This window comes from Mangifera indica, chromosome 8, assembly GCF_011075055.1.
Source record: "Mangifera indica cultivar Alphonso chromosome 8, CATAS_Mindica_2.1, whole genome shotgun sequence".
NCBI classification, from domain to species: Eukaryota; Viridiplantae; Streptophyta; class Magnoliopsida; order Sapindales; family Anacardiaceae; genus Mangifera; species Mangifera indica.
This window is the reverse complement of record NC_058144.1, coordinates 5,603,764-5,631,459: the sequence shown is the minus strand read 5'-3', so window position 1 is coordinate 5,631,459 and position 27,696 is coordinate 5,603,764. Positions and strand designations below refer to the sequence as shown.

Below are 27,696 nucleotides of genomic sequence, written 5' to 3'. Positions count from 1 at the left end.
TGATTTTCTTTATCATGTTTCGGACTGAACATCATTTAGTAATACTACTGTAACAGTCTTCGATGAATGACATAAGGCTTAAGTTTGGCAATTTATTTTGGGCCTCTAATCTCCATGAACATATATCATTGGAATATATAACAATAGGACAGGAAAAAGAGAACTATCTCAGCTCTTAGCAATGCCACTACTCTCATCACTGCTGCTACTGTTACTTCCAAGTAACTGAAATAGGACTTCGAACCCTGTAAAAGCTGCTATTTCCAGAATGAATCCATGTCAACTGCCCTTGTGCAAAGCTCATCTTGTCTTTTCCTGGACTTCTCTTTTTTGATATAAACCAGATTTTATAATTTAGACTTTGGTTTATGTTCTTGAATACTAGTCTTTGAGGTTGAACTCTAACTTTGACGCCTTCTGGAGCCATTACTTCCACTGAGTAGATGGAATTAGGACTCCCCACATTTGTCAATCGCCTTTGCATCATTTTGATTTTCTTTCCATTCTTAAAAATTACAGAAATTGAGGGATAATTGAGACTGAAACCCCTGTTCATCTGCAAAATTTCTTGGCAGCTCACATTCTTGTGTGTGATTTCTAAAATTTCTGATTTTGTGTACCTCAGAGTGCATAGATGAGTGATGTACTCATCTGTTGTAATATCATAAACTAATCCTGGATTGATGGCTCTTTCTGGGTTAATATGACCAGCTCCGATAGCAAAAACTCCAGCAGGCTTATTACCATCCATTATTGGTTTTCCAAAATGATCATTTGCATCAGCAGTTGTCATCAGAGCAGACTTAATGGCCGCAGGGGTCCATTTGGGATGTGCCGAGTGGATTAGAGCAGCAATGCCACTGACATGGGGACAAGCCATAGAAGTCCCGGACATGACTGTAAAATTCACCCTCCTTGAATCTTCCGGAAGGCTTGTTGGCCCCAAGTTTTGAGGCCAGGCAGCAATTATATTGACTCCAGGAGCAATTACATCAGGTTTCAGAATGGTAGGATTATAGAAACTCGGTCCTCTGGCTGAAAACTGTGCCACAGCTGGTGCCCTTGATCTCCCAATTACAGTTCCTCCAAATATGATTCGAGCTCTAGCCCTCCTTACGGAGTTAATATAAGCCTTTAAACGAATTGCCTCTGCAAAACCAATCAGAGTAGCTGGCAAGACATGTACATCAACCGAATCCTCTTCTAGATTTATGACTGTATTTGCTAAAATCATTGCAGCGCCACCCGCTTCTTTCACAGCTTCACCTTTTTCTGCCCTTCCATTGATACCTCGATCACAAATCACCATCTTGCCCTGAACTTTTTTCTTTGGGAGAGACCCTCTCAAGCAAAATTCACTTCCCCTATCATCACCACTTGTCACATAAACTAGTTCGAGCTCTTTCTGTAGATTGGATATTTGGTTTCCGGGGTACATGGACTCTCCATAAAGGAGTTCTCCATTGCTCATCCGAACTATAGCTGGAAATCTTCTGCCAAGTGTGCTAGCACCAACGGTAGCTATCCAAGGAGCTTCATTTGCAACTGAGTTTTGGAGTGGTCCATTGTTTCCTGCTGCACATACAACAGAAATTCCATGCTCCATTGCTCGAAAACTACCAATTGCGATGCTATCATCAAAAAGAGGTGAGGGGAAGCCGCCCAGAGATAGAGAGAGTACATCAACCCCATCTGTAATTGCAACGTCCATTGCCGCTAAGATATCAGAGCTATAGCAGCCACTGAACCAGCAAACCTTGTATACAGCAACGTGAGCGCCAGGGGCCATCCCTCGAGCCACACCTGCCCCATTACCAAGCACACTTGCCACAGGAACAGAAGCTCCTGCAGCCGTTGATGCTGTATGAGTCCCATGGCCCTGGGAATCCCGCGGTGACACATATGGCTGAATAATATTTGGTGAGGACGACATTGAAGCCGCACGGTGGCCCCTAGCAAAGAACCTGGCACCAATAAGTTTCTTGTTGCAATTCGAAGCATTGAAGTTTTGGCCTTCTTGGCAAATCCCTCTCCATTTTTTGGGAACTGGGGGCATTCCTTGATCATCAAAGCTTGGACTTTCAGGCCAAACTCCAGTGTCAAGGACCCCAATTATGGTTCCATAACCGAAATGTGAGCTCCGCCAAGCTCCTCCACTTGTGGGTCGGTTTAGTCCTAAGAATTTGTAAGAATAAGTTGTCTGAAGTTGGAAGCTCCTGTCAGGCCTGATTGCAATGACGTCAGGCAACTTTTGCAGATACTCCAACTCTGATTCAGAGAGTTGAGCAGCAAAACCTTCCATGGCAGAATGGTAGGAGTATAGAAGGCGAGAAGAAGGGTCTTCCTGGGAGGAAATGATTTGTTCAATGAATGAGAGATGCCAATGATGCTTAGAAGTGATCATAGAGCTGGTTAAACCATGCGGGTGGAGTTGAATTAAGTAGGTTTGGAGAGTGTCTGCTTGGAGAGAAACAAAGTACAAGAAAAGAAAAGAAACAAAAAGGCAAATCTTGGGTTCCATGGATAAAGTGATGCGTAAAAATAAAAGCCAGAAACTAAATGCATGGTTTGGTGAAAGGAAAGCGGGGTATTTGAAGGCGTTGAAAAGAATTCAAAACAGGGTAGAGAGAATATGAAACTCGTGAAATAGAACAGCTCTTCATCACGAGGATCGTTTGTCATGGCAGGGGAGAGAGTATGTGTATTTTGCTCGAGGAGCCACGAGAAGTTAAGGTTACTTACAATGCCAGAAATATAGGCGTTACATTTTAAATTCTATGAATCTTTGTTTCTGAGTTTTGTTTTTTAAAAGTGAGAAATGGATTGGATGGTTGTGAATAAATGAAATGTACATTTAATACATACAGAACAGACGCTCTTATGTTTCTCCAAAACAGAATGGCTCCATCTGCCCCAGCCCCCATGCAGCTTGTGTTTGCTTGACTGCAGTCTGTTTCCCTTCATCCTAATGCCGCACACATGTGAATGGAATTATGTTAGAGAGAAAAAAAAGCCTTTTCAATTTCTTTTCAGAGTAGTTTTTGAATAGTGTTATATACGTAATTCTATATACAAATAATAGTATGTTATTATATAATTGAATAGTTAAAAATTAAAGATAAAATAATACTTAATCATATAATAATATATTATTATTTATATATAAATTTATAAACAAAATTACTATATGTTTTGTTGTTTGGTTTTTTGGTACCCTTGATTGTAATTTAAAACAACTTATTTTGTGCAAATATGGGCCATATTGGGGTAGGTGACAAAATCATAGAGGCCTGAAATTCTGTTGGACTGGGTCAGATGTAAGGGCATAGTATTCTCCGTAGTCCATTGGAAGACGCTAATACCATGAATACAATATCGTATACATACTGATAGGGTAGCATATCATAAACTACTATCTTAGTTTATACTTATAAGTTTGTGCATAATTTTATTTTAAGAGCATTCCAGGCAACAAATTACAGATTGTGTCCAGCTTCAATACAGATGCCATCCCATGGCGGTAACCGTGTTGGTTTGGCTGGATCCAGATTTCATATAATTCAACTCTCACCCAGCTCACCACCCACTTCAAATCATTCTTAACTCAACTGTTTCTGCGAAGCAAGAATATTGTTTGGTTTCAGTTTATTTTCACTTGTCAACTCAACACCCATCAATTGAATTGAACTTTAGAGTCGAGACAGTTAGTTTTATAGTTATAATACTTCATTCTGATGATTCAGCTTTATTTATTTATTTATTCTATGAGTGCATCATGTCTTTTCAATATTCAGTTAATTTAATCCACGTTGTTGCCTGCCACATCTTAAACAAATGCAACAAATGTACAGGTATAAGAAGAACAATTGGCTTTTACAGAACAATAAGATTAATGGACAGAATAGAATAGATCCTGCGGATCTAGCAGAACTACCAGCACATTGGAGGCACAAAACATCTGTGGATGGAAGTAATTTTATGGTTATGCTTTATAAATTTACCACCTTTTTAATGATTCTTTTTTATGTCACAGAATGCATTAACTTCCAGAAATTTAAATGTCAGCAGAATGGTCTATACTGATTCAGATAATTTCCTCAGTTTCCCATTAGGTAGTATGAGTTGATTGGACAATAATTCAGGGCAAACCGCACTTGATGCTTACTGCCATTAACTTGAATATGATTTTTAATCACTCAATTATTTCTAGTATGCATTGATTGAACAGGAACACCTTTGGAATACAAAAAAAAAAGAATTCTGAGAAACAATGCAGTACAAAGAATTTCTAAGCCAAATTCAGATTGCAACATGTAAGAGATTCTATAGTAAAAATTGTATTGCAAGAAGAAAATGTGTATACTCTGGTCCAAAACATGGAGCATGGCCTAAATTTGGTGGCAGTTTATACAATGATTTCATAGCAAGTGCTAAAACCTACCTGACTCAAGGTTTGCTATATTATCAACTGCTACCCTGATTGATCTCTTTGCTCATTTTTCCAAGAATTTTTTGCAGCTTCTGCTGATGAACCATCAGCCTCACCATTATCATCCTTCTTTGGTTTTGAGAAGAAAGGATCCCACTCATGACCTCCAACCTCACGTTGCCCTTCATCTAGCAAAGCATATTTCCATGCATTCTCCTCCACAAAATTATCATATTCTGTACGACCTTCAATGATATTTCTCCTCAACCTTGTAACTTTGTCAATGACTGCTTGCACAGCAACATCAAAAGAATCTTTAAGAGTCTCCAATTTTGAGCGAGGATCTGCATAAATCAACCCTGGGATGAGCTTTATAACAGTCTCCCTCATGATCTTAACCTGCTCAGGAGAAATTTGTCTCAGCCTTTCCTCTATGCTAATATTTCTCTTTCGGATGTCATCCTCTGGAATGAAAACTGAGTATGTAGAATAGTTCTTTGGAAGATGCCATGTATATTGTGTGTAAGCAGAACCTGGATGGAAGAAGACAGGTATGCAACCCGCCAACATTGAGTCAAAGGCAGACCTTCTTGTGTAAGAATCTCCTTGAGGTTGCAGGCAGAAGAGGGAGCTTTGAAACATCTGCATTATGCTGCTTGGAGAATGACACTTGCTCTCCCCAAAATCACATTCCAGTAGTTTGCATGCCTTCAAACTCTTACACTGGTCAATGATCTGCCCTCTGATTGACTTGGGATTGTCAGGACGTGGAGCACCAGCAAAAGAAAAAAGCCACTTCCTCTCCAATTTCCTCATCCTGTCTTGCCAAATAAAAACATCAGCATCTTTAGCTGGATGGAAGTACGTCGGATAAGGAATGCCAAAATCGTTTGCATTCCAGGGACTTGATTCGACCACAAGCATGGACATATTCTTTGCAGCTGGGAGAAACAGAAGCTTATTCCCCCAATCTGTTTCTTCATCTGTTAATCTCCTGAAATCCCATGTTATCCTCCCTGCCACCAAAAAATGATCCCTCCCACCCGTTATACCCCACTCAGGCCTCTTCATTAGCCAATCAACCAAATCAAGCGAAGCAGCATCTCTTGTTGATACATTATACCCCCAAAGATACCTAGCAATATCAAATCCAGCATAAAATGGCACAAAAATAGCTGCAGCAATGGAAGAATCATTGGTCAAGCAATCATACTGCTTCATCCGGTTACTGAATATCACATCAACTGCAAACTGATTAGTGGCATACCACCCAGTATTGGAAAAAACCCCCTCAACATTCTCAAGCGGAGGCCCTAGTCCAGCATTTTTCATGAACTTACACATATTGGTCCAAAGACTCAATCTTCTACACTCCTTAAGCATATCCTCATTAAACCTCGGAGGAAGATCATGCACATAAATGTACCTACCTCCACAAGGATCGCTCTTGTTCTCAACTGTTTTCAATGCCCTGATAAATGGATAATTCTTCTTTTCATGATTACCATCATCAGTGGCTTTCGTACCAGGTTCTTGAACTCCAGGATAGGTTAAATGGGAAGGAACAGGATCTGGGATAACGGGATTGGATTGAATTTGGGTAGATTTATTATCAACAACGTTGCTGGCTTCTTTATGGGGTTCAGTAACACGGGTATTGACAATATGGACAGATTCATTAGCAGTATTACTTCCAAGTACTGCAAAATGAAAGTATAACAACAGAATCCAAAAGAACGCGGACAATGAAGCTAAAAGACATACCCTGTTTGGTTGATGCTTGCCCGTTCCTTTGTCCGTGGGCTCTGAATGGCAATTCAACGCCGTGCGGCGTCTCATCAGATTCTAATTAACTCGATTGATCGATCAATCAATGGAAAATTGCAGCACTTCACCCAGAACACCCACAAGCACAATTCAATAATCTACTAATTCTACCAACCAAACACTTAAAATCCCCAAAATTTACAAATAAATAAACTCTAATCCCAATTTTGAACAGTTGAGCTGAATAATATACAGCTATTCAACTTTCAAACTGCAATAAAGATAATGAAGGGTTCACAAATATTGAAACTGATCACAAGATCTTGACTTCCAGAAACAGCTCTTAAGTCAGCACAAATCACGATAAATCACGAACCGCGTCCCCCTGATCTGTTGGAGAAAATTTTGCAGCAAAATAGAACGATGTAAAAAGGGCAGATGAAAACGACAAGCTTATAAAACGAAAACGAGTACAGAAGGGATTAGGGAAAGAAGAAAAACTTACGCCAGGTCTGACAGTTCTGATTGGGCGAAAATCAGAGATTGAGAAAATTCAGGAAAATTTTCTGAGCCCGAGAAGATAATAGTAAAGGAGAAAAGGATCAGCATACGTATATAGAGGAGAAAGTTGTAAATTGCCTGTCGGAGGTGGAATTATGCCATGTGTCATGTGGCTAACGTGTCCTGGATTTACCTTCCATGGTTGATTATAATAATAATTACAGTAGTAGATGGTGAGGGTGTGTGATTTGATTTGATTTAATGATGATGAAAAAACACGTGGCGAGAAATGAAAGGGGTCCCAGTGGGTTTTATTTTTTTACAATAATTGGTGAGTTGAGAATTTATGAAGAAAATAAAAAAGGTAAAATGAAATGACATGTTTGTCCTCATTCACTGATTCCATTGATGGATGGGCAATTAAAGGCCAAAGGACGTCATTTCATTTCAATTAATGGAATCAGTCTCTTCCTAGAGCGTTTTCAAGGTCGCAATTTCACAGGGAGATCTCTGCCTCTTCTTGGAAGTGGTGTCACATCGTTGACAATAACGTCTCTTTGCCCTTTCATCTTTCTATGGATAGAGATAAAAAAATTTTGCTAAAGATGGCTCTCACTCTATTATCGTGTTATTTAAGAATTTGAAAGTAATATAATTATTTTTTAAAATTTGGTGAAGAGGGGATTATAAGATTTTTAAAATTAAAGTGTAAAATATAATAAAATTTTAATTTATAATATTTTTAATAAATAATAATTTTATCTCTAATTTTAATTAAAATTTTTAATAAAAATTTATTTTAAATAAATATTTAAGTTATTAAAATTTTACAAATATATATCTGTCTCTACATTAAAATTTGGATAAAAAATACTCTATTAACAGTAAATAAAATGGTTTGTTAGTAAAGTTTACAAATTGTTAATATATTATATGTATATATTTTTTATATATTATTTGTGTATAAAAATAATATATTATTATTATTATTATGTAATTATATATTATTTTATTTTTAATTTAAAAATATTTAATTATATAATAATAAATTATTTATAAATGAATATATATTATTTTATTATTAAAATATAGTTTGAAACTCTTTTGTACTTGTACCTCATGCCTGTACTTTGCATTAAAAAACAGGCCTAACCTAATGATTATCTCTTAAGCAAAATTTTACGAAACCATTTCCATCATTTTTTAAAACTATTTATTAAAAATTATTTCATAAAAGATAGAAAAAGTCATTTTCGCTCCCCTTTTTATCCCAAAAGCATTATTCTCATTAAAGAAAGAAGAAAAGAAAAAAAGAAAAAGAAAATGACTTTTCTAATTTTCTACATAACAATTTTTATTAAAGAGAAAAAAAAAAATTAAGTGTGCTTTTTCTGCCTGGTCTCATCATTCTGCTTACGGTAAGCTCTACTTTCCAAACCGCACTTACCTTCATTGTTGCAACGCTTTAGACTACAATAAACAATGCAATGGAACTACTTCATTCTATTGCTCACCTTTTTTAATAATAAATATAAACCAAAGTGAAAAATGGGTTCATTCTTCTCAAGGCCAACGGCCATGAACAACTGGTCAGGGAAGGACATTCCTGAAGAAAGCTACATATATATATAAAATTTGCATCAAAGCTAGCTGCATACCAACAATGCAAGAATAAAATACTTGATTTCCAAAAAAAAAAAAAACTTAACAATCCTTCAGATTAATATATTATGTAGTACACGTTGCCGGCAGATATATTTAAGTGCAGCTGGGCTCCTCTGTGAAAGTGATAAAATTATGTTGTGGTCGATAGAGCCATAATTTGGTAACATGAATCTATCATTTATTGGTGTCAAGAAAATGATGTTCACAGTAGTTGAAGTCATATAAGATAATAGAAGTCAATAAGATAGGCACGGTAGAGTCGATCAATTGGATGTTGTTGTGGTGGTGTAGTCGTCTTGGTGAAATGAAATAAGAAACCTAGCAGCGTGCATGTGGGGAAGCTTGTGCCTGCCGGTTGGCCACCACACAGTTAATGTAATGGGCAAGACCAAGAGTGGGCACCCACTAACCCCTTTGATATCAATCATCTTTAGTATTGCCTGGCTCAGTTTCATCGATGGGCAGGCTCATAACTTTTTATCATTGTACTGTTCAAAAAGACATGGACGTTCATCTTTGTTACATCACAATTTGCAGAGGAGACAAACTTTCTGCAGGCATAATATCTACTTATTGCATATAAATTCAGTAGCCCGGTAGATTCTATGCTACTTATATTATTGAAAGCAATAAAAAAAGTGAGATAAATGAAACAAGAAAAATCACACAGGAAACGAAATTACTATTTGTCATCTGGGATTGAGGGCATCCTCTATCAAACTTGATATCTCCAAAATATAAGCAAACTCCAGGATCTCTCATTCTTACCTCACTCCCGACCAGAACCGAACCGTTTACTCCCTGAATACTGTTGTTAACATAAATGTTGATGCAGCAACAATCTTGGGACTCAGGCGTAGTGCCACGGCGGGTAATCATTGCAGCCCCGATGTTTGTTCCTTCTAAAGTGACGCCGTCGAATGAGGCAGAGCATCTCTCTGGAGGCATCAGATAGTAGAACAACCGATGTTTGATTAAAGATAGACAGCTCGTTTCTCGATATCAGTGAATGAACTTATGTTTAGCTTCTTATTCAACTTTAGATTGTAGCTTCTTTGCTTGCATATCGAGTTTTAACTTTCTTCTGCTTAGGGGAAATCAATATTCTCTTGGAATGACTTAAGCCTCAAGCCAACACCAGTGTTTTTTATGATAGAGAATGTGTCCATGGAAATTCACATTAACACATGAAGCTCCCTTATTAATGCAAACTAATTGTTAGAAAATAAGTTACCACTTAAAACATCACAGAAATTAGATAGCTCAAAGCTTAGAATTAGTTTTTAACAAGATGAGAAACAATCCTTCATTATTTAAGGTCCACAGTGAATAGATTAGGAACTATCATTTTTGAAGATGTATCAATCTCCATTTTCAAGTAATGGGCAATCTCAAATTCCTTTTCTTTGTTAGTGCCACACTGAAAAGAAATTATGCACAATTGAAAGCAAACACATTCTGGATCAAACTTGAAGTTGTCTTTCTTACCAAGATATGAAGAAAGATTTATCTAATTATAGCCAAATAAAGAATGAAAAGAGGAATTATGAATCAACAGCTAAAATGTTTTAGACCCATAATCAAAAGTGATACTGAAAAATGATTCAGCAATTGCAAAAGCAATTCCCTAACATGAGCAAAAGCACAGAGCTCCAAGGCAGCCAAAATTAATCATTTCAAAATTTTCTAAAGAATTAGTTATGGCTAGAATTTATCGGTAATTATACATCCCACTTAATGACAAATCCTTCACATCATTATTGTCCTAGTTAGTCTTAAAGGAGATATGCTCCTCTCCAGAAACGTATTGGATTCCAAGGCCAAAAACTCGTTAGTAGCTATGTAAAATTCGAAAAACTAATTTGCAAAAGTTATTAAATGATCAACAAGTATCAAACTTTATTAAATATAGTCATTGAAATGATTATGATTTCTTAATTGTCAGTAAAACAAACAGAAGTTTGTGGTAGTAAGGAAATGAAATTACCACATACCATTTCCAAGTTCCAACTGGACCACATTTTTTAACCCAAAAAAAAGGCATTTTGATAGAGACCTGGAGAATGCGAGGATTTCACAAGCAGACTTCTGCCTTCGATGGAGTGCACGACCAAGTTCCCAGGAAAGCTGAAGTTCCCTTGTGGCTGCTGTTTGTTTCTCCGTTTAATGTAACAGTGAAAGGAATGCGAAGAACAGAATGAAAATCGTATTTTAGTTATAATAATTTGTGTTAATTAATGCAAGCAAATCAGTTTGCATTTCCACTGCAACTACAGTCATATAGATCAAGCAACTCACACTCTTAAATCAAAGACAGTTCCTTCATAAGAACATCATAACCTAACTCCCAAAATGATTACAATGACTCAAAATAATATAGAAAAGATCAATGTCACTCCAGCTTTCGAGAGGCTGGAACTCTCCCCAATTCCCGTCTACTCCCTAAAAAGATGAATTCCCCCCTCCTTCCATCTCCAGGTCCCTATTTCTTAATTCCATGCTGCTGCTCTCCCAATCCCTGCCTGCCAGCTCAGCTCTCAATATCTTCATAATTTCTTTCTTTTCCAGCATGTCCCTAAGCTTTTGCTGCATGTCTACTGCCTTTGCTGTTTCTGGAGTGCTGCCAACTGCTTTAGAGTTACAGCCTTCTGCCACCATAATTTGCTTTCCGGTATCTTCCTCTGCTCGTGCCTTGAACCTTGCCTTCCTCCTTTCTTCTTCTTCACATATACTCGGGCCCTAACACATTTTCGAATCAATAGCTCTGAAGAACATCATGGATAAGAATCGGGTGATACTCTTTCACTAATTGTAGAATCAAATTGTGGGCCACCCTTTCGATATGAGATAAGATATTCAATTGGGTACCCCTTCAACTTATGTGGCACAATCCCCAAATCCTTAAAAAGTTAAAGCTGCAAAGCCCACCATAAAAATAAGAAAACTGATAAACTCTGACTTGGCAACAAGGAAACAGACTTTCAGACCAGAAAAAAACATAAAAGAAAGGCAAGAGTACCATATGCCAAAAATTAATGAACTAACCATCTCCTGAAACAATTGTATCTGAAGATGATTTGGTCAAGATTGAATATATCAGGATTGGGCAATGGAAAAGGCACTTTCTTAAGTAAGATCTCTCGAGGCATTGCGATTGCCTGAAACCATACACACCCCCAAAAACATTAAATAAAACTCAATGCAAAGTTACATGGAGCTACCTTAAAGAACATCAGCAAGCAAATACAAGACAGTAACACAAGCATTGGCAGGTATTCACAATCCAAAAAGACAAATTTGTGCATTTACTGATATAACATAAAAAATAAATTCACAGGTAAAAAAAAGAAATTTTCAGCCCACTGGATATTACATAAAACATAAATACGTGTTTTAGTATATGCATTTAAGTACTATAGTCAAGTTCTCCAACCTGATAATCTAAATAGCAGGCATAGATGACTATACTATAATAGCTTGTCTTGCAAACTTTGAGTGTGTTTTTCTCAAAATTTAAAAAAATTCTATTGCTTAAACTGCTTTATCAATTTTTTCTCATCCTTCAAGAAAAGGCAATTCCTTAAATTATTCAAATACAAAAGTTACATAATTACCTTAGCAACAGGAAAAGGAACTTTCACATAGTGAGGCCATTCGCGGATCATGTCATACATGATTTCTGCCTGCATGGCAATGTGATGCAGTAATATCAACCAGGGTATACTGCAAGAAATTTAGGAACAAGGAGGGAAATTACCAATTCATGTTGAGTCAAGATATCAGGTCCACCCAGCTCATAAACTTTTCCCATGCTGGTGCCATCATCTTTTAAGGCTGCAACAATTGCAGCAGCAACATCTACAACATAAACAGGTTGGTTTCCGCAGAGGTAATGCCAGCACAGTATAAACAAAAGATTCAAAACATATATTCCATGTCAAGCCTGCAAATTACTAATTAGGATCTAAAAATTATCTAAAGAAAACTCTTTCACCAGAATAACAGACAGTTGATGAGTAAATACATACCTAGTAGATCCATCCCCAAGAAGTGGAAGAAAGCTATATTTTTTAGCAAACTGTGCCCACCTATTCAATATTCTATCCTCCATTCCAATCATTGCAGCAGGTCTCATAATTGTGGCCTACCAAAATGACATTTTATTTTAGAAAGCTGCATTTGAAAGCAGCAAGGCAACATCTAACTTATAGACATATGAAGTGATCCACCTTTTAGGTGGTGGAACATCTGCCCAACAGATAAAATCTATTTATTAGCATCTTGCATGGAAGTTGTCTGACACAATTTCTCAATCTTGTTTCTGGATTTTCTATATTACTCTATTCACTAGTTTATTTAAATTGTTCCTCCCGACAAATTGTAACAACTACATATTCTCAAGGAAAAGATCGTGTTGGCAACATTCAAAGAATTTCTCCCCAATTGACATGTTAAAAATAAAATCCAGAACTATTTTATGACAAATTAATTACAATGCTCTAACCTGTATTTGAACAGGACATGATCAGTGTAAATAGGCTATTATAGTTTGACTGATAGACAAAATAGATCCCAGCAAGTTCTTAACATAATCATGCTAAAGCTAAGACTTTGCATCTGAGCATAGAGGACTAACCCTAGCCGACTTTGAGACTGACTAGTGAGCAGGGAGATTTAAAAAAAAGTTGCAAAAAAGGGAAACAAGGTTTCAGACTGTGAACTTAAAGAAGGATAAGTGACTTTGTACTTAACTTCAGTCAAAAAAGGGAAAATGTTCTCCATACTGCTACTTAAGTGAACTCAAGAGCAACCAGCAGTACCGGCTCAGCTCTTAAGAAGAAAAGTCATAGTTTACCTCCGGTAATTCTCTCAAAACAGATTCCTCTGCAGTGGCTTTAGTACTAAGAAATCTTGATGGAGATGATGGAGACGCTCCCAAGCAAGAAATTTGAATAAATCTCATGATACCACCATGTTCTTTTGCAATCTGAAGAAATTTAGCAGAACAGGAGAATATTAATCGAATCATATATTACCAAAAGAAAGGAACAGCAAGGTAAAGTATTAAGCTTGTCCAACTGAAGCAGCTGAACATGGGCACAAGATTTCTCATTAATATGACACAAAAACGATGTATCAGTTAAGATTAGAACGAACTCAATGAAGGTTGCACTCTGGAGAATTTAGTTCAAAAAAGAAGATCACTGATTGACAGATCTGAACAGCAGCCCAACAAACTTGTAATTTGCAACATACACTCCAGAGATGAGCATCAAACTAATGCAATGTAGCATGATACAATATAAACCTATAAGCCACCATTAAATTTTAAATTCATAAAACATCGTGTAAATAAATTAATAAATATCATATAATATTAAAAAAATCACTTTTTATTATGTTAAATGGCGAAGGCTAAAGAGCCACATAAATGACAGTCATGAAGTTTAACACAATTAGTCTCCAACAAATACATGCATTTTTTATTGTTCAATAATGGTTCTAGCTCAAACTCCTAAATTCAAGAGGAAAAAGGCCATTTTACTAAAGTTGGAACATAAATTATACATACTAAGAATGAATGTGCAAGAGTATACCATGGCAAATCGTTCAGCCAAAGAATGGTTCACTTCCACAAAGCTATAGTTTCTGGTCTCATACTCTCTTCCTGCCAGTAAGCAAAGTTACTAAGCATTAGTTAATTCATTGACTCTAAGATTAAAAGGGTTTAATAGGTAAGATTACACAAGATGAATGTGTACCAATAAGATTGATAACAACGTTAGCCTTTGCCATTACAGCCTTGATAGTGTTTTCATCCCTTGGGTTGAATTTCATTGGTACTTTCTGGGTGAGATAAACAACAAAAAAGAAATCACATTTACACATTTGATTTAAAAAATAAAAAATACAAATGGATGACAAGACAAAGATATTCTACTACTCCACCTGTCCCAAATCTCCCATCAATTTAAGATGCCTAGGACTATCCTCAGAACCCCGAAAAGGAACTAACACTTGTGATCCTATATTAGCTGAAAAAATAGAGTATATACATTCAAGAGAAAAAGAAAAAAAGAAAACTGTACGGTTAAAACAAAAAAAATGTGCCAACAAAAAATCAACACGATTGAATTTAATTCGTGCAAGCAAAAACCTATATTTTAGAAACTAAAAGCAACAGGCAGTTCACATACAACTCACCAAGTTGTTGCACAACATAGCGATAGAGGAACCCGGTAGCTCCAAACACTGTTGCTACAATGCCATTGCAAAACATAAAACATAATAAACGTAGAAATAAAATTCTTAAGCAATTTAATTAATCGATCGCATTGAACTAACAATACCCAAAATTGATTTGCTAAATCATGCAAGGAATGTCGAAGATAAGACAGAAGAAGAATACCTAACAGAGGATCTTCCACCAGTGCCCTTGCGAATAAGGTGCCCCACACCCTGGCCGGCAACCAAAGTGGATTCGTACCTCGGATGATCAGCTCCATAATCTGAAATTCAAACAAATGAAATTTGATTAAAGTTTAGAATCTAACCTAAACCTAAATAGGAAAAAATTAAAAAAGAAAAAGCGAAAGAAGGATATGATGGAGTTACAGTAATCAGAGAGAGGGTAAATACATTGGAAAGACGAAATCGAAGGGTGCGGGCTTTAGAGATTGTTGCCCCAATAGCCTAGCAACGGCCTGCACGTTTCCTCCTCAGCCGCCAGAGACTAACAGATTCACACAGTATGCCAATGGTAGGAGACGGTGATCGGGTGCGTAATAATTTGGATTTGGGTCGGGTTTTACATAGGTCCAATTTCCCACCATTTTTTTAAAATCTATTATGTGCAAGTGCAACATATTTTTAGGGATTTGTGTAAGCAAAGGATTGTGGAAATTTTGCTAAGATACCAAGGCATTTGGTTTAAGGGAATTATTTTTTATTATTGACATTTCTATTACCAATATCTTTGACTGAAGAAGCTTAATTTAATCCGAATCGAACAAATTCAAAAACTTCTGTTTTGGAATAGATGAAAACATAATTTTATAATAATGGAGTCTTGTTTGTGTTAATTATCCAGGTTATATATAATCAAAATCAAGTGTATATGACATTACTCTTATTTTTTTTAATATTATTTCAAATTTAAAGTTAATATTTCTCTTATTGATTATTTCCTATTAATAGAAAGAAGGGAATAAATATAGATGGTGAGGGACAACAAGATCTGTACATTGCTTTAAAAGCCTAAAGATTTTGTGAAGCTGATTGATTCCTTGGATTCGGCCATGTGACATTCATATATAGAACAGAAAGTATGGCTATGGGACTTTAAAAAAGAACTTTTCAACCAAAAGACAAGCTGAAACTCTCGCCAGCATGACTGCAGAATTGCTTGTTCCAGTGTGCAGAAGATTAGATGATTTCAGTAGTACCCATTTTACATGATCAAAGGAAAAACAATGAAAGCTTAAAAGAAACTATCAACAAAATTTCTGACCTGGTAAGCTTAAACTGAATTTTGCCACTAGAAACAGTGGAAATGACTCATCTCTACATATTTCTTAACATCATAAGAACCCTACCCTTCTTCAATCTAAAACCTACATTATTCAAGATTGATCAGCATATATCACCTGCCCATTCTTCCATGACATTATTATCAATCTCTACCTCCAGCAGACTTATTTTCTTCATTGAATGAATTCCCCGATTATGCTTTAAGGGGATGAATTAACTCATATTCAACTTTAACTATATGAGGCGATTTCCCTCGATGGTACTCTGGTCTGGTTCAATAGCATGACATGCACCATTGTCCTCTCATTTTGCCTTCAAGTGGGTCAAAATGCAATAGCAGCAGCAGTTCACTCTCAGTACTCCCTTCTTGCTCTAGCTGCCGCTGACTTGAAGGTTTTTGGGGCATGCCTTCTAATTTAAATATCCGGAATGCTACTTGATCTTGATGAGTACTCCATAACCAACTTTAGAAACATGGATGATTTATCCTCTAAAAGTCGTACTGGAGTATCAAATTCTGCAGCGCAACCTGAATAATATTTGGCAAAAAATGACTAAGGTAGTTGCATACACGCATGGGTCGATGAGCACTAAACTCGTAGCGAACTGATAGATATTTTGATATAATGAGTTAAATTTATGACAAACATACCATCACTTAGTACCAAAACCAGGTCACTGTCAATAACAGTTGGGATACGATGAGCAATCGTGCATACAGTACAGTCCTTAAACTCTGTCCGAATAATCTTCTGAATGAGATTATCTGTTGCTGTATCAACTGATGCTGTTGCTTCATCAAGCACTAGTATTCTTGCTTGCTTAAGTAAAGCCCTACCAAGAGAAACAAGTTGCCGCTGTCCCACACTCCAGTTATCCCCATTTTCTAGCACTGCAAATTTTAATTTGAAATGCAACAGATGAATTATTAATCTGTAAACAAAATAAGGTGTATCAACAAGAAGAGATATTGAATGGCTGTAAACCTACCCGGTGTATCAAGCTTTTGGTCTTTTGCACGAACTCTCTCTCCAAGCTGAGACTTATCAAGAGCCTGTCCCATCAACGACCAAAACTTAATTGGGGCAAAACATTACACTATGGAAATAAACTTTTTTGAAAGCCCATGAATACTTTGGTAGCATAAAAATCCGTCATTTGGGAATAAATGGGCAAAGAAGACAGAAGGGAACCTTATGAAAAAATTGAGGGCAAGATTCATACACAATGTACATAATTTGGGGTATCAAAAGTAAACATAATTCAAGAACTTTGATTCAGAACACTTAACTCGGATTTTATACAAACACAGAATTTATGCCTCATTAACCATAAGAATACAAAAAGCATATAGGGTGCGCGATATATACCTCCCAAATTTCACAATCTGAATGCTCTCCAAGGGGATCAAGATTGCATCGAATGGTCCCTTCAAATAAAGTAGGTTCCTGGGGTATGATACCAAGACGGCTTCGCAGATCATGGAGACCAATTGTTGAGATATCAATGTTGTCTATAATGATCTTCCCAACTGCTGGTTCAATCAATCTAAATAATGCCTGAATCAAAGTAGATTTTCCACTCCCAGTACGGCCAACAATACCAATCTTCTTTCCACCAGGAAACACACAGTTTACTCCATGAAGCACCATAGGAAGATTCTCAGCATATCGAACCTTTAAAAATAGAAATGGGAAAAGTCAGCAGTTTGTCACCCAACACAATAATTAAGAATACAGAAAAAGAAGTCTTGTTTTCACCTTTTTTGTCCTATCCTATTCCTTTCTACCAACTGTTAGAATTTACATATTGTTGTTAGATCCTTAGCTACCCAATTGACTTTCAGGTCAAGTGGATCATATTCATCAAGAAAAGCAAAGCAGTCATACATGGAAATCAAAATTTGTCTAGAAAATGATTGGATCATGGATGTGCAAATTTCCAATGCCAAAAGATTACACTTTATCATCAAAATAGTAAGAAAAAGTGCCCACAGTGAGGTAGACCTGCAAACCTTTAAATCAATTAGTTGAATAGTCCCATTTTCTGGCCACGAGGATGGAGGTCGAGAGTCCTCAACAAATGATGGATCTTCACCTGGAATTTGGGTGTATTGATAAATCCTCTCTATGGAAATAATTTTGTTTTCAAGCTTGCAAAAGCTAAGTATCCACCGTGATAGACGTGCATTTAAATTAAGGCCATATGTCACTGCAAGGCCTGCCATGCCTGTATAAAAGAAGTAATGGGACGATCATAATTTACAAACTTAAATCTCCATTATTATGGTTATTTAAAATTCATTAAAAGAAAACCAGGTGGCAACCAGAGCAATACAGTAAACAGAGAGCCACACAAGAACAAACCAAATGGCAGAATACAAAACCATGAGCTATCTAACTTAGTGTCTTTTCATCCAGATGCAGTCATTATTCTTCAAATGGTCATTCCTTGATTTCAAGTTACCCATACCAAACAACCAATGACTAGGCAGATGATTCAATAATCGAGGATATTATTACTTACTCGGATCAATAGCTCCATGAGGAAACCTCACAAGTAAAACCATGCAAAAGAAAAACACAAAGGTTGAAAGCAATTCCATACGTAAGCAAAGCCATTCAATGGCTGCTATGCTGCAGAAGAATGGATGACCAAAACAATCAAGGAGATAAAGGTTCCTCTTCATGAACCTTTTTTCTTGCCCAAAACCTCTTATTGTAGCAGCTCCAGCGATGGATTCACCAAAAAGGTGGATAATTGGAGATTTCTGGATGCTAAGGATACGAACTAGTTCCCTTGATGAAGCCATGTAGTATTTCTGCATTTGAATACAATGATATTTAATGTCTTATTCTTCTATTCGAACAAGTAGATAGGGAAAATAAGGCAAAAACAGAACCACTAGAATGAATCCACAAACTCGGAGAGAAATATAATCAGTTACCTGCATCCACAAGCATGCAACAGCCATTGGAATGACAAGCAGCAATACTTGCCAAGTAACCTTCGTCATTACACCAACAATGCCAAGAAGCTGTATAGTTGTTGAAGCAAACCCACCAAGTCTAAAAGGAATATCAAGATCCACGACACTTTGATCAATAGACACCTATAAGGTTACAAATGATTATATTATGGCATCATATAGTAAGAGAGAATAAAATAGTTATACCAGAAAGCAAAAAGAAAAAATCTTACACGATTCAATATCCTTCCAGCAGGAGTAGAGTCAAAGAATGACATAGGAGCTCGGAACACACTTCTAAGCATCTTTGAAAACAATTTCTGTGCAGCTGCTAAACCAAATGTAGCTACCAGAACAGCCCTGACAAATATAAACCAGGAGCTCCCAAAAGCAAGGGCCATATAAACAACAAGAAGGACCATGGGATTAACTTTAGATTGATCTCCTTCAGTTTGGGGATTTGCCCAAGCCATCCACCAACTACTAGCAATTTGAAGGAATTGGAACAATCCTTGTGCAAGGATTATGGGTGGAATCAATAAACCATTATAAGCAGCAGCCATGTATGACAAGTAAACCTTCATGCTAACCCTTCCTCTTACCCTTTCCTCTTCCTGAATAAGCTGTTTTTTCCTTGCACGTTTGGCTTTCTTTTTTTCTTTAATTGCATTCTGCTCTGATGCTGATGCACCATCTTGCACTTCCTTTGTTAAACCGTCTATATCATTCTCCACTGTATCACATTTTTTACTAGGAAATGCACACCCATCATGATTCCATTTTTCATCTGAATCTTCTGATGAGTGATTTGGAATATCTATGGCTTCAATTGCTTCATGGTGAGCTGAGACCAAAGTAATAAAATCTGTCCCAGCTTGTAAAAGATCATCATATTTTCCTGCCTGTATGATACGGCCTTCCTTAAGAACCTGCAGAGGCGAGAGATGAAAATTATAGTTAGATTTCCCAAAATCGAATTCAGAGTGCAAAGCACTTATTTAAGCCAAAGATGTAGGATCTCATAAGAGCACACCATAATCATGAGAACAAGTCTTAGATTGCATGAAGCAGGACCTAGAAATAATGACCAAGTGAGGGCAGTTCCACATATTACTTATATAACCATAATGCACCTGATGAAAATTTAGAAGGAAAAAATTGGTAATGATAATAAAAAATAATTATTTTTTTAGATCTTGTCAACAAAATGCTTCGGCCACTTCACTAGTAACATTGTGAAAAAAGCTCTCAAAATAGTTTTTGCTTTTTCCCTTTTGGTTAAGGATATTTTACTTACCAATCTCAAATGCTGAAGATAAGGTCAGATTATCACAGAACCAAACTCACCCATGAGCTTGTAATTATGTGTCATTTTTTATACTGTTGATTTTCATATTTAATTAGTTTAGAAGCTACAGAAACTTTCTTTTGGCATGGTTTTGTAAATCCCACATGTAATTGGAAACTGTTTTGTTTATTGTAACATCCTGGTCTAGAATTTGCTCCACCTAACCTCTAAAAACATGGCCTGCTAACATTACAAAGGAGATTTGAAACAGAGAACATTTAAGAATGGCGATAAGCAATAAATAAATGCCACTGAAAGTGAAAAATATAAGCTGATACTAACAACAATCCTTTTACAAATTCTAATTAACTTTACTATTCTAAGACATGAAATAAAGCCTGAATTCCATATTTTCATACCAGTATCAAATCAGCAGCAGGGAGAAATTCAACTTGATGGGTCACAAATATCACAGTCTTACTTGCTAATGCTGTCAATATGTACCCCTGCATTTCCACAACAAATGTTAGCCAAATTTCATTTACTGAATTGCATCATTTTTTGATACACTGAGGAAGTCCAACCTTGAACAGTTCTGACCCAGTGTGAGCATCAACAGCACTGAAGGGATCATCAAGTAGATAAATATCTGCATCTTGATAAAGCGCCCGTGCAAGCTGCACTCGTTGCTTCTGGCCACCACTGAGATTTATACCTCTATCCCCAATAATAGTTTGATCTCCATGCGAGAAAAGTTTGAAATCCTTTTTCAGTGAACATGCATGTATAACTTTTTTGTACTTTACTTTATCCATTGGACTGCCAAAAAGAATATTTTCTTCAATATTTCCAGATTGTATCCATGCTGATTGAGAAACGTAAGCAGCTGTACCACACACTTTTACCTGAAAAGTATTGAACAGAGAAAAATGACTTACTAGCTGTTAACAATAATGGAAAAGATATTGCAAACAAGTGTTCAATGTATATCAGAGAAGAAATTTAAATATCAACAACATAACGGAAGTTCCACAATGACTTACTTCGCCGGAGATCTTTGGTATCTCCCCAAGTATGCAAGAGAGCAAGCTTGATTTACCAGAACCAACCATGCCACAAACAGCCACACGCATCCCTCTCTCCACTTTCATTGATATTCCAGACAAAGTTGACCTTGAAATACATTGGTCCCAACAAAACTCACCATTTTCAATCTCTATGGCAATGTTCGTTGTTCCTCGTGGCACAAGAATGGTTGCATCTTCCTGCAAGTCCTCTTCCTGCAGGAATCCAGAAATTCGATCAAGAGAAACCTTTGTCTGGGCCATCATTGATACCAAGTCAGGAAAATTCCTGAGTGGTTCTTGAAGAATTTTGAAAGTTGCCAGAGCAGAAAGAACACCTCCTGCTGTGAGTTGAGCTCCCAACAATATAGAAGTACCAAAAGTTACAGTAGCAACAAATATGGGGGAGCTCCAGAAAATGAATGTAATAAAAGCTTGAGAATAAAGAGCCTTCTGGAGCCACTTGAACTCTACACCTCGCATCTCCTCCAATGACTTTCGATACCTCTCCTCCCAAGCCTGCAACTTGAGAATTCTCATATTCCTAAGGCACTCTGAAGTTTTCCTCATCCTTTCATCCTTGGCAGCCATTAATTTGTCTTGAAATCCTTCTTGGACCTTTGCTAGAGGGACAGTAACAACAATGGAGATGATGGTGGCAATCAATGTTGCTAGAGAAGCAATTCCAACATTTTTATACAAGATTCCAAGAGCAAGAATTATTTGCAGAGGAAGCATCCATATGTCATGGAGATACCAAGAGTAATCCCCTATTCTCTGGACATCAACAGCCATGTAATTAACAATCTCTCCACTGGTGTGACTTTGCTTAGCTAAGCTTGAGAGCTTGAGTCCCTTTCTGTACACCATTGCTGTAAGAGATGATCTCACATGCATACCCAAAATGTCAACTCCAAGATACCATTGCCGGGTTGTTAAGGTCTCAACCAGCTTCGCAGCAAAGAATATCCCAGCAAGAACATAGCCCTCATGAGGGAAAGTTTCCTTTCCCCCTAAATAATCCACAAAGTTGCTAAGCATGAATGGACCAACATAGGAGACAATGGTGTTCAACCCAGCAAAGAGAGCATTCCAAGCTGCTTCCTTCCAGAATGACTTCAGAATTGCCCAAGCTAAAGAGGGCCGCTCGGAAGGATTCTCAGACTTCACTTTCTCCCAATTTGAATTCAAAATCTTATAATTGGTCTTGGCTCGATTTTTTGGTGCAAGAAGGGGAATATCCTTAAGCTCAAGCGGTCTCTTGGCACCAATCGAGAGAAGTGGATTCAACCAAGAAAGTGTGGCCAAGCTAAAAAGGCCAGCTTCCCCATAAGGAGTGACCTTAAGACATCCTGTCGCTTCTTCAAGAAGCAGTGGTTCCTGAAGGTCAGAGTTTCTACACACTTGTATACCAGTAACACCTGCATTTGCAGCAAAACATAGGAATGCAAAAGCTGGGGTTGCTGCAGAATTTGCCACAGCATGAGAACATAAGTATCTAGCACCTTCAACTAACAATCCTCTGCCGTCAACATACAGAGTACACAAGCAGATGAGAAATGACACAACCCACCATACCCTCAACAAAAGTGGAAATTTCTCAGACACCTGAAATTTACAATGAAGAGCCGAAAAACTCAATACGAACCAAGCTAAGCCTTGAGCAGCAGGCAAGCAAAGAGTAGACCAGTCCACTACCTTGCCATCAACAGCCTTTCTTATCAAACCAACCCCATCAAATCCCAAAACTAAGACTTGCAGAAACAACACGTAGAAACAACAAAACACAGACATTTTGAACCTGGTACTAATCTTGACATCTCTAATTTCTCCATCAACACTGCTACGCCTAACTGGGCTTGAACTGGCAACAGAATCATCTTTAAGAATCCTAATTCTACCCAAGCATACAAATACTTGCTTTGCGGATATTATGAAGAGAAACACAAGGAAAAGCGTCAAGTTGATGCAAATTGAGGATAGCTCCAAAATTGGCAAGCCTTGAATAGCCTTCAAAAGGGCATAATGCAATTGCCTTTCTGAATAAGAAACTGATATTCTATTCAACAAAACAATGATACCCGTCATTGAATAAGTCGAATTGTTGGAGTAAAAGATTTTTGAGACCGAGAAGAAAACTGAATTGTTGTTGAGTTAAGCTAAACGAGAGATCAAGTGGTCTACAAATGAAGGGCATCTCACCATCTGTTCAATGAGAAGCAAAACAAAAACCAACAACAACAACTTATAAGTTTTATTGACACATTGCCCATAACAACAAAACGATAAACAGACTTTTATCAACAACACTAAAAACGAACACAAACAAATCCAGCGGGAAATTAAAAAACAAAGTAAGAAAGAAGGGAATCATTTTTCTTTCCGTATTGCACTTCTCTCTCTACACTCTCCATCATTTATGTCATCTGGAGAAAAAACACATGGGGAAGAATAGAGGGAGAAGGCAGAGCTAAATATCAACAAACACTCAACCAAACCCGTTTCAGAAAATACAAAAACTGACCTGGGTTTGTTCTTGAAAATCGTTTTGGTGTCGATTGTCGAGGCACAAACAAACCCACCCCTGTGATTGATAAAAACTATCGCTCTCTGTTTCTTCAATTCAACATACAAATGAAAATATATAACAGAGCATAACCTTAACCAAAAGCCCCCCTAATCTAGCTTCCTCATCTCCAAAACAACTATGATAACACGTAGAAATGAAATGAGAGAGAGAAAGTAAGAAATAAAAAAGCTAAGAGCGAACAAAACCACACAAACACCAGTCTCTCTCTCTCTCTCTTTCCCTTCTACCTTATTTTTTAATCTTCACTACTTTGTTGTAGCATTTGCCGTGTTAGAGTACGAGTCTCAAAAGCAAAACAATAGGTTACAGTGGTGTTGCGTCTATGATTTGGTGAATGGCTTGAGTAGTCAGGTGTTAAATACATCTACCACTCTTGCAAATGTTAGCTTCTGTTTATTTAATGTTGTCTCTTTTGTTTATATAGGGAGAGGTTGAGAGCTGTGAATCAGGAGAAAGGAATATTACTTGATTTTTCATAAGAATATTATTATCATAGATCAATTGATATTGGGATCCAAGAATGTGCTCAATCTTTCCATGAAGAGAATTTATTATGAAGCCCAAAATTTGGAAGTGATGATAAAATGGTAATGGTGAAGGAGTAGGATGGCAATGGCATAATGGTAAGCTTTGAAGTTAATAATAAAGTTGTAAGGTGATGATGTCAAGGTTGCAAAAGCCTTAAGCATGTCATTGGGTGTCACGTTAAAAAAGGAGAAAGGGGAAGAAAAAGGTATGGGCAATCCAAGTCATTTGGCATTAAGGACTATTTCCCATCCAAATTTTAGGCTATTTTTAAACTTACACTCATAAAAGATGAAAAACTCTAATTTCCACCCATGGTTAAACTACCGTCCAAAATTTCAGTTAGAGACATGGGTAAAATCATTATTTTATCTATAAACTTTAAAATTTTATCATTTCTCTCCTCTAGGTTTTAAAAACTAACACTTCGACTCTTCCTCAAAGTTTGAAAAGTTTATATTTCACCCCTAAGGTTTGCTTCTTTCCCCGACCACCACCAACAGTTAACGCATTCTACCGATCTCTCATCTCTGACTATAAAGAACGACGAAGGACCCTTCGTCGTCCAAATCTGAAAGAATAGATGAAGGATGATACTTCATTGTCACGTCTGGACGACGCGGTCATCTGGGTTGTGCGACGAAGAGAGATCTCTTTGTCGCATATTGGTGCGACGGAGAGATCTCCGTCTCTTCGTCGCACATTGGTGCGACAGAGAGATTTCTGTCTCTTGATCGCACCGTGCGACGAGGAGATGGAGATCTCTTCATCGCACCAGAAGAAGGAGGAGGTCAAAGACAACGTCGAAAGATAAAGTTAAAGAATGAGAGTGAAACTGCTATTTTTGAAAGTTATGAGGGACGACTGAGTTTTAAAAAATATGAAAACCTTATATTTGGAGGTAAAAATGTTACTTTTTAAAATTTTAAAACTTTAGATAAATGTGAAATATTAGTTTCTAAAACCTATGGGAGAGACGAAGAGTAATAAACGTTATAACTTTTTAATATAAATAGTAAAATAACTATTTTACCCATCCATTAAACAAAAAAAATTAACAGAAGTCTGGCTATAAGTGAGAATTGAGGTCTTTCATCTCTCATCGGTATAGGTTTGAGAACGGTCTAAAATTTGGGTGGGAAATAGTCCTTTTCCCTTTGGCATTTGTTTTTATGTTGAACATTATCACTCTGTTTGGCTGTTTTACGTGAAAAAGATGACCTAAAACTTTGGTTGGTTTGTTGGAGAAAAGGGTTGGTTTTGTGTAACATGTATCATGTATAATCAGTTTTAATTATCAAATTATATATTTAAATGATATTTTATTATATAATTAAATAATTTTAAATTAAAAATAAAATTATATATAATTATATAATAATATATTATTTCAATCCAATTTAATTAAATAAATAAATCTCAAAATATAACAATCAGATTTACACCTATTATATTAACTAATTCATGAGTTTAATACTCATGCATCGATGGCAATGGAAATTCAGCACTATTGTGGATTCGCCAACCTTGAATTGGGTTTCGTTCTCTCATTTATGTATTATTACCACGTGTCATTTTTTGATTTGTTTAACTGTTTGCCGTAGAAGTGTATATGATATTCGTCAACACTTGGCAAAAAAAATAACGGAGTTTAATTAAAGGCATCCCTTGGGCTGACCACGGGTGAAACAGTTTAGTCTTGAGGGCGTCGATCAATTTATTGTTCACATAAACCAACTGTTTACTTTTAGATTTCGAAAATTTGATTGATTCTGATGTAACGACTTTAGTCAACCTTGCGTTTTGGGCTCGGATTATAAAGGACAACACCCACCTACCCTCAGTCTAGGCTGGACAGACGTGCCCCACCGGTTGGACGGCCCAAACTTGGCCGCTGAGCCTCACATGTCGGCATTACTAGAAACTTCCTCCACGGCTAAATTTACCTGACTCTCAAGTATCCATTTTGCAACATTATCGATTAACATTAGAGAAGAATCAGAATTTTTCAAAATTTAATCATAAAAAGTTAATATCTTTTTAAATTAAAAAGAAAAATAAATTTATATATTTTTTAATATTATTAATTAAGTAATATTTTTTTTAAAATTTAATATAATATTTTAATAAAAATTTAGTAAATAAAAATTTAAAAATAAACTAAATTTAAGATAAGAATAAGGATTTTGACTCATAAAAATATCATATCATAAGATCTTCGTACAAAAGAAAGAAAGATGCTTATCTAAATAGAATTCGCACTATAATGAAGATAATTTCTATATATTATTCCCTGCATATTATATATTTTTTTTAACCTTTAAACTTCCCTGACCTAACAAAACACAGACAATATGACAAGAAAGAAATTAGATTCTTTATGCATTGTATATTTATATATATAATAATAATAAGACATTTATCTTTGTCTGAAGCCTGTTTGCCATGAAGTCACACTTAAGGGTAGGCAGCTAAATTCTTTAACTAAAAAGATCCTACCTCTTTAAATTACTTTATAAATTAAGATTGAGGTGGGATATGCTTGGCTGAATTGAAGCACCACTTGTGGGTAAAGTGCCTTTGATTCATTGTTTCTTACTATTATTTCTCTTCAATGGAGAACTTTTTGTCAGCTGGACAGCTCTTATTAAAATGCATATATGCCTAACACTGAAAGAAAACCTAAAATGGGCTAACCTAAAAAGCAAAAGGACGATGAGGGCATGTTAAGTGCAAAGTTCCTGCTGTAGAAGATTATAGTTGAAAAATATTAGGTAAAAGTTGATAGTTTAAACAGCTAGCTGGCGCAGAGAATAAACGACCATTCTTCACCTAATACTTGCACCGAAATTCAAAATATTTGGAGGTTTTGTATAATTTAATTTGCCCACCAGCCTGCAAAAAGGACCGTGCTTTGCATGCGAACTTCTTCAACCTTATTCTCGTCTTCTTCGCATGCATGTATCCGAAGACAAAAACACATATATATCACCTCTAAGGTGTAGTTCAAGACATAAGAGAGTAAGGATTTAAACCTCCTGTGACTTATAGATTACTAATGAGGTTAGACAATTCGGTAGTTGAATGCGGAATCATGGAAATTCTGGTAGTTAATAATATCCAACTGTCAAACCAACAAGGAGAGAAAGTTTGGTAAATGAAATAGAGGCCCTGGAGAGTGATTCTTGCTGGGGCTAGACAAAGATATATTCGACCCGTTTGCACAATTGGGTAATGAAGATGAAGGTTACCGTAAGTTATTAATAATTATCTTAAAATAATTAAACATCAAACTATAATTCATATAAATATAATTACATTCATAACATTGAATTATCAATAATGTATTTTATTAAATAAATACTATTA

The 27,696-nt window shown here is 36.4% G+C and overlaps 3 protein-coding genes and 1 pseudogene across 4 annotated transcripts; all 4 read right to left on the bottom strand.

Annotated features, from left to right (window-relative positions):
• Positions 1 to 72: 72 nt before the first annotated feature.
• Positions 73 to 2,539, bottom strand: LOC123223606 (subtilisin-like protease SBT1.2). Its single transcript, XM_044646848.1, has one exon. It carries the CDS (start codon positions 2,519 to 2,521, stop codon positions 212 to 214), a length of 2,310 nt encoding a protein of 769 aa, XP_044502783.1. The 5' UTR covers positions 2,522 to 2,539; the 3' UTR covers positions 73 to 211.
• Positions 2,540 to 4,312: 1,773 nt separating this feature from the next.
• Positions 4,313 to 6,813, bottom strand: LOC123223605 (xyloglucan galactosyltransferase MUR3-like). The gene is made up of 2 exons (XM_044646847.1): positions 6,702 to 6,813; positions 4,313 to 6,586 (listed from the first exon to the last, which is right to left on the bottom strand). The coding sequence occupies exon 2, from the start codon at positions 6,266 to 6,268 to the stop codon at positions 4,472 to 4,474; it is 1,797 nt and encodes a 598-aa protein (XP_044502782.1). The 5' UTR covers positions 6,269 to 6,586; positions 6,702 to 6,813; the 3' UTR covers positions 4,313 to 4,471.
• Positions 6,814 to 10,804: 3,991 nt separating this feature from the next.
• LOC123223431 lies at positions 10,805 to 15,347 on the bottom strand (annotated as a pseudogene).
• Positions 15,348 to 15,688: 341 nt separating this feature from the next.
• Positions 15,689 to 24,403, bottom strand: LOC123223604 (ABC transporter C family member 5-like). 2 transcript variants are annotated; one of them, XM_044646845.1, is made up of 12 exons: positions 23,737 to 24,403; positions 21,192 to 23,417; positions 20,733 to 21,053; positions 20,568 to 20,654; positions 19,094 to 19,789; positions 18,840 to 19,004; positions 18,500 to 18,713; positions 17,907 to 18,121; positions 17,263 to 17,568; positions 16,883 to 16,946; positions 16,545 to 16,784; positions 15,689 to 16,421 (listed from the first exon to the last, which is right to left on the bottom strand). In XM_044646845.1, the coding sequence occupies exons 2-12, from the start codon at positions 23,298 to 23,300 to the stop codon at positions 16,309 to 16,311; spliced, it is 4,530 nt and encodes a 1,509-aa protein (XP_044502780.1). In that variant the 5' UTR covers positions 23,301 to 23,417; positions 23,737 to 24,403; the 3' UTR covers positions 15,689 to 16,308. The 2 variants fall into 2 exon arrangements, with proteins under 2 accessions (XP_044502780.1, XP_044502779.1); XM_044646844.1 differs by having other exon boundaries at positions 18,419 to 18,713; positions 23,737 to 24,402.
• Positions 24,404 to 27,696: the final 3,293 nt, after the last annotated feature.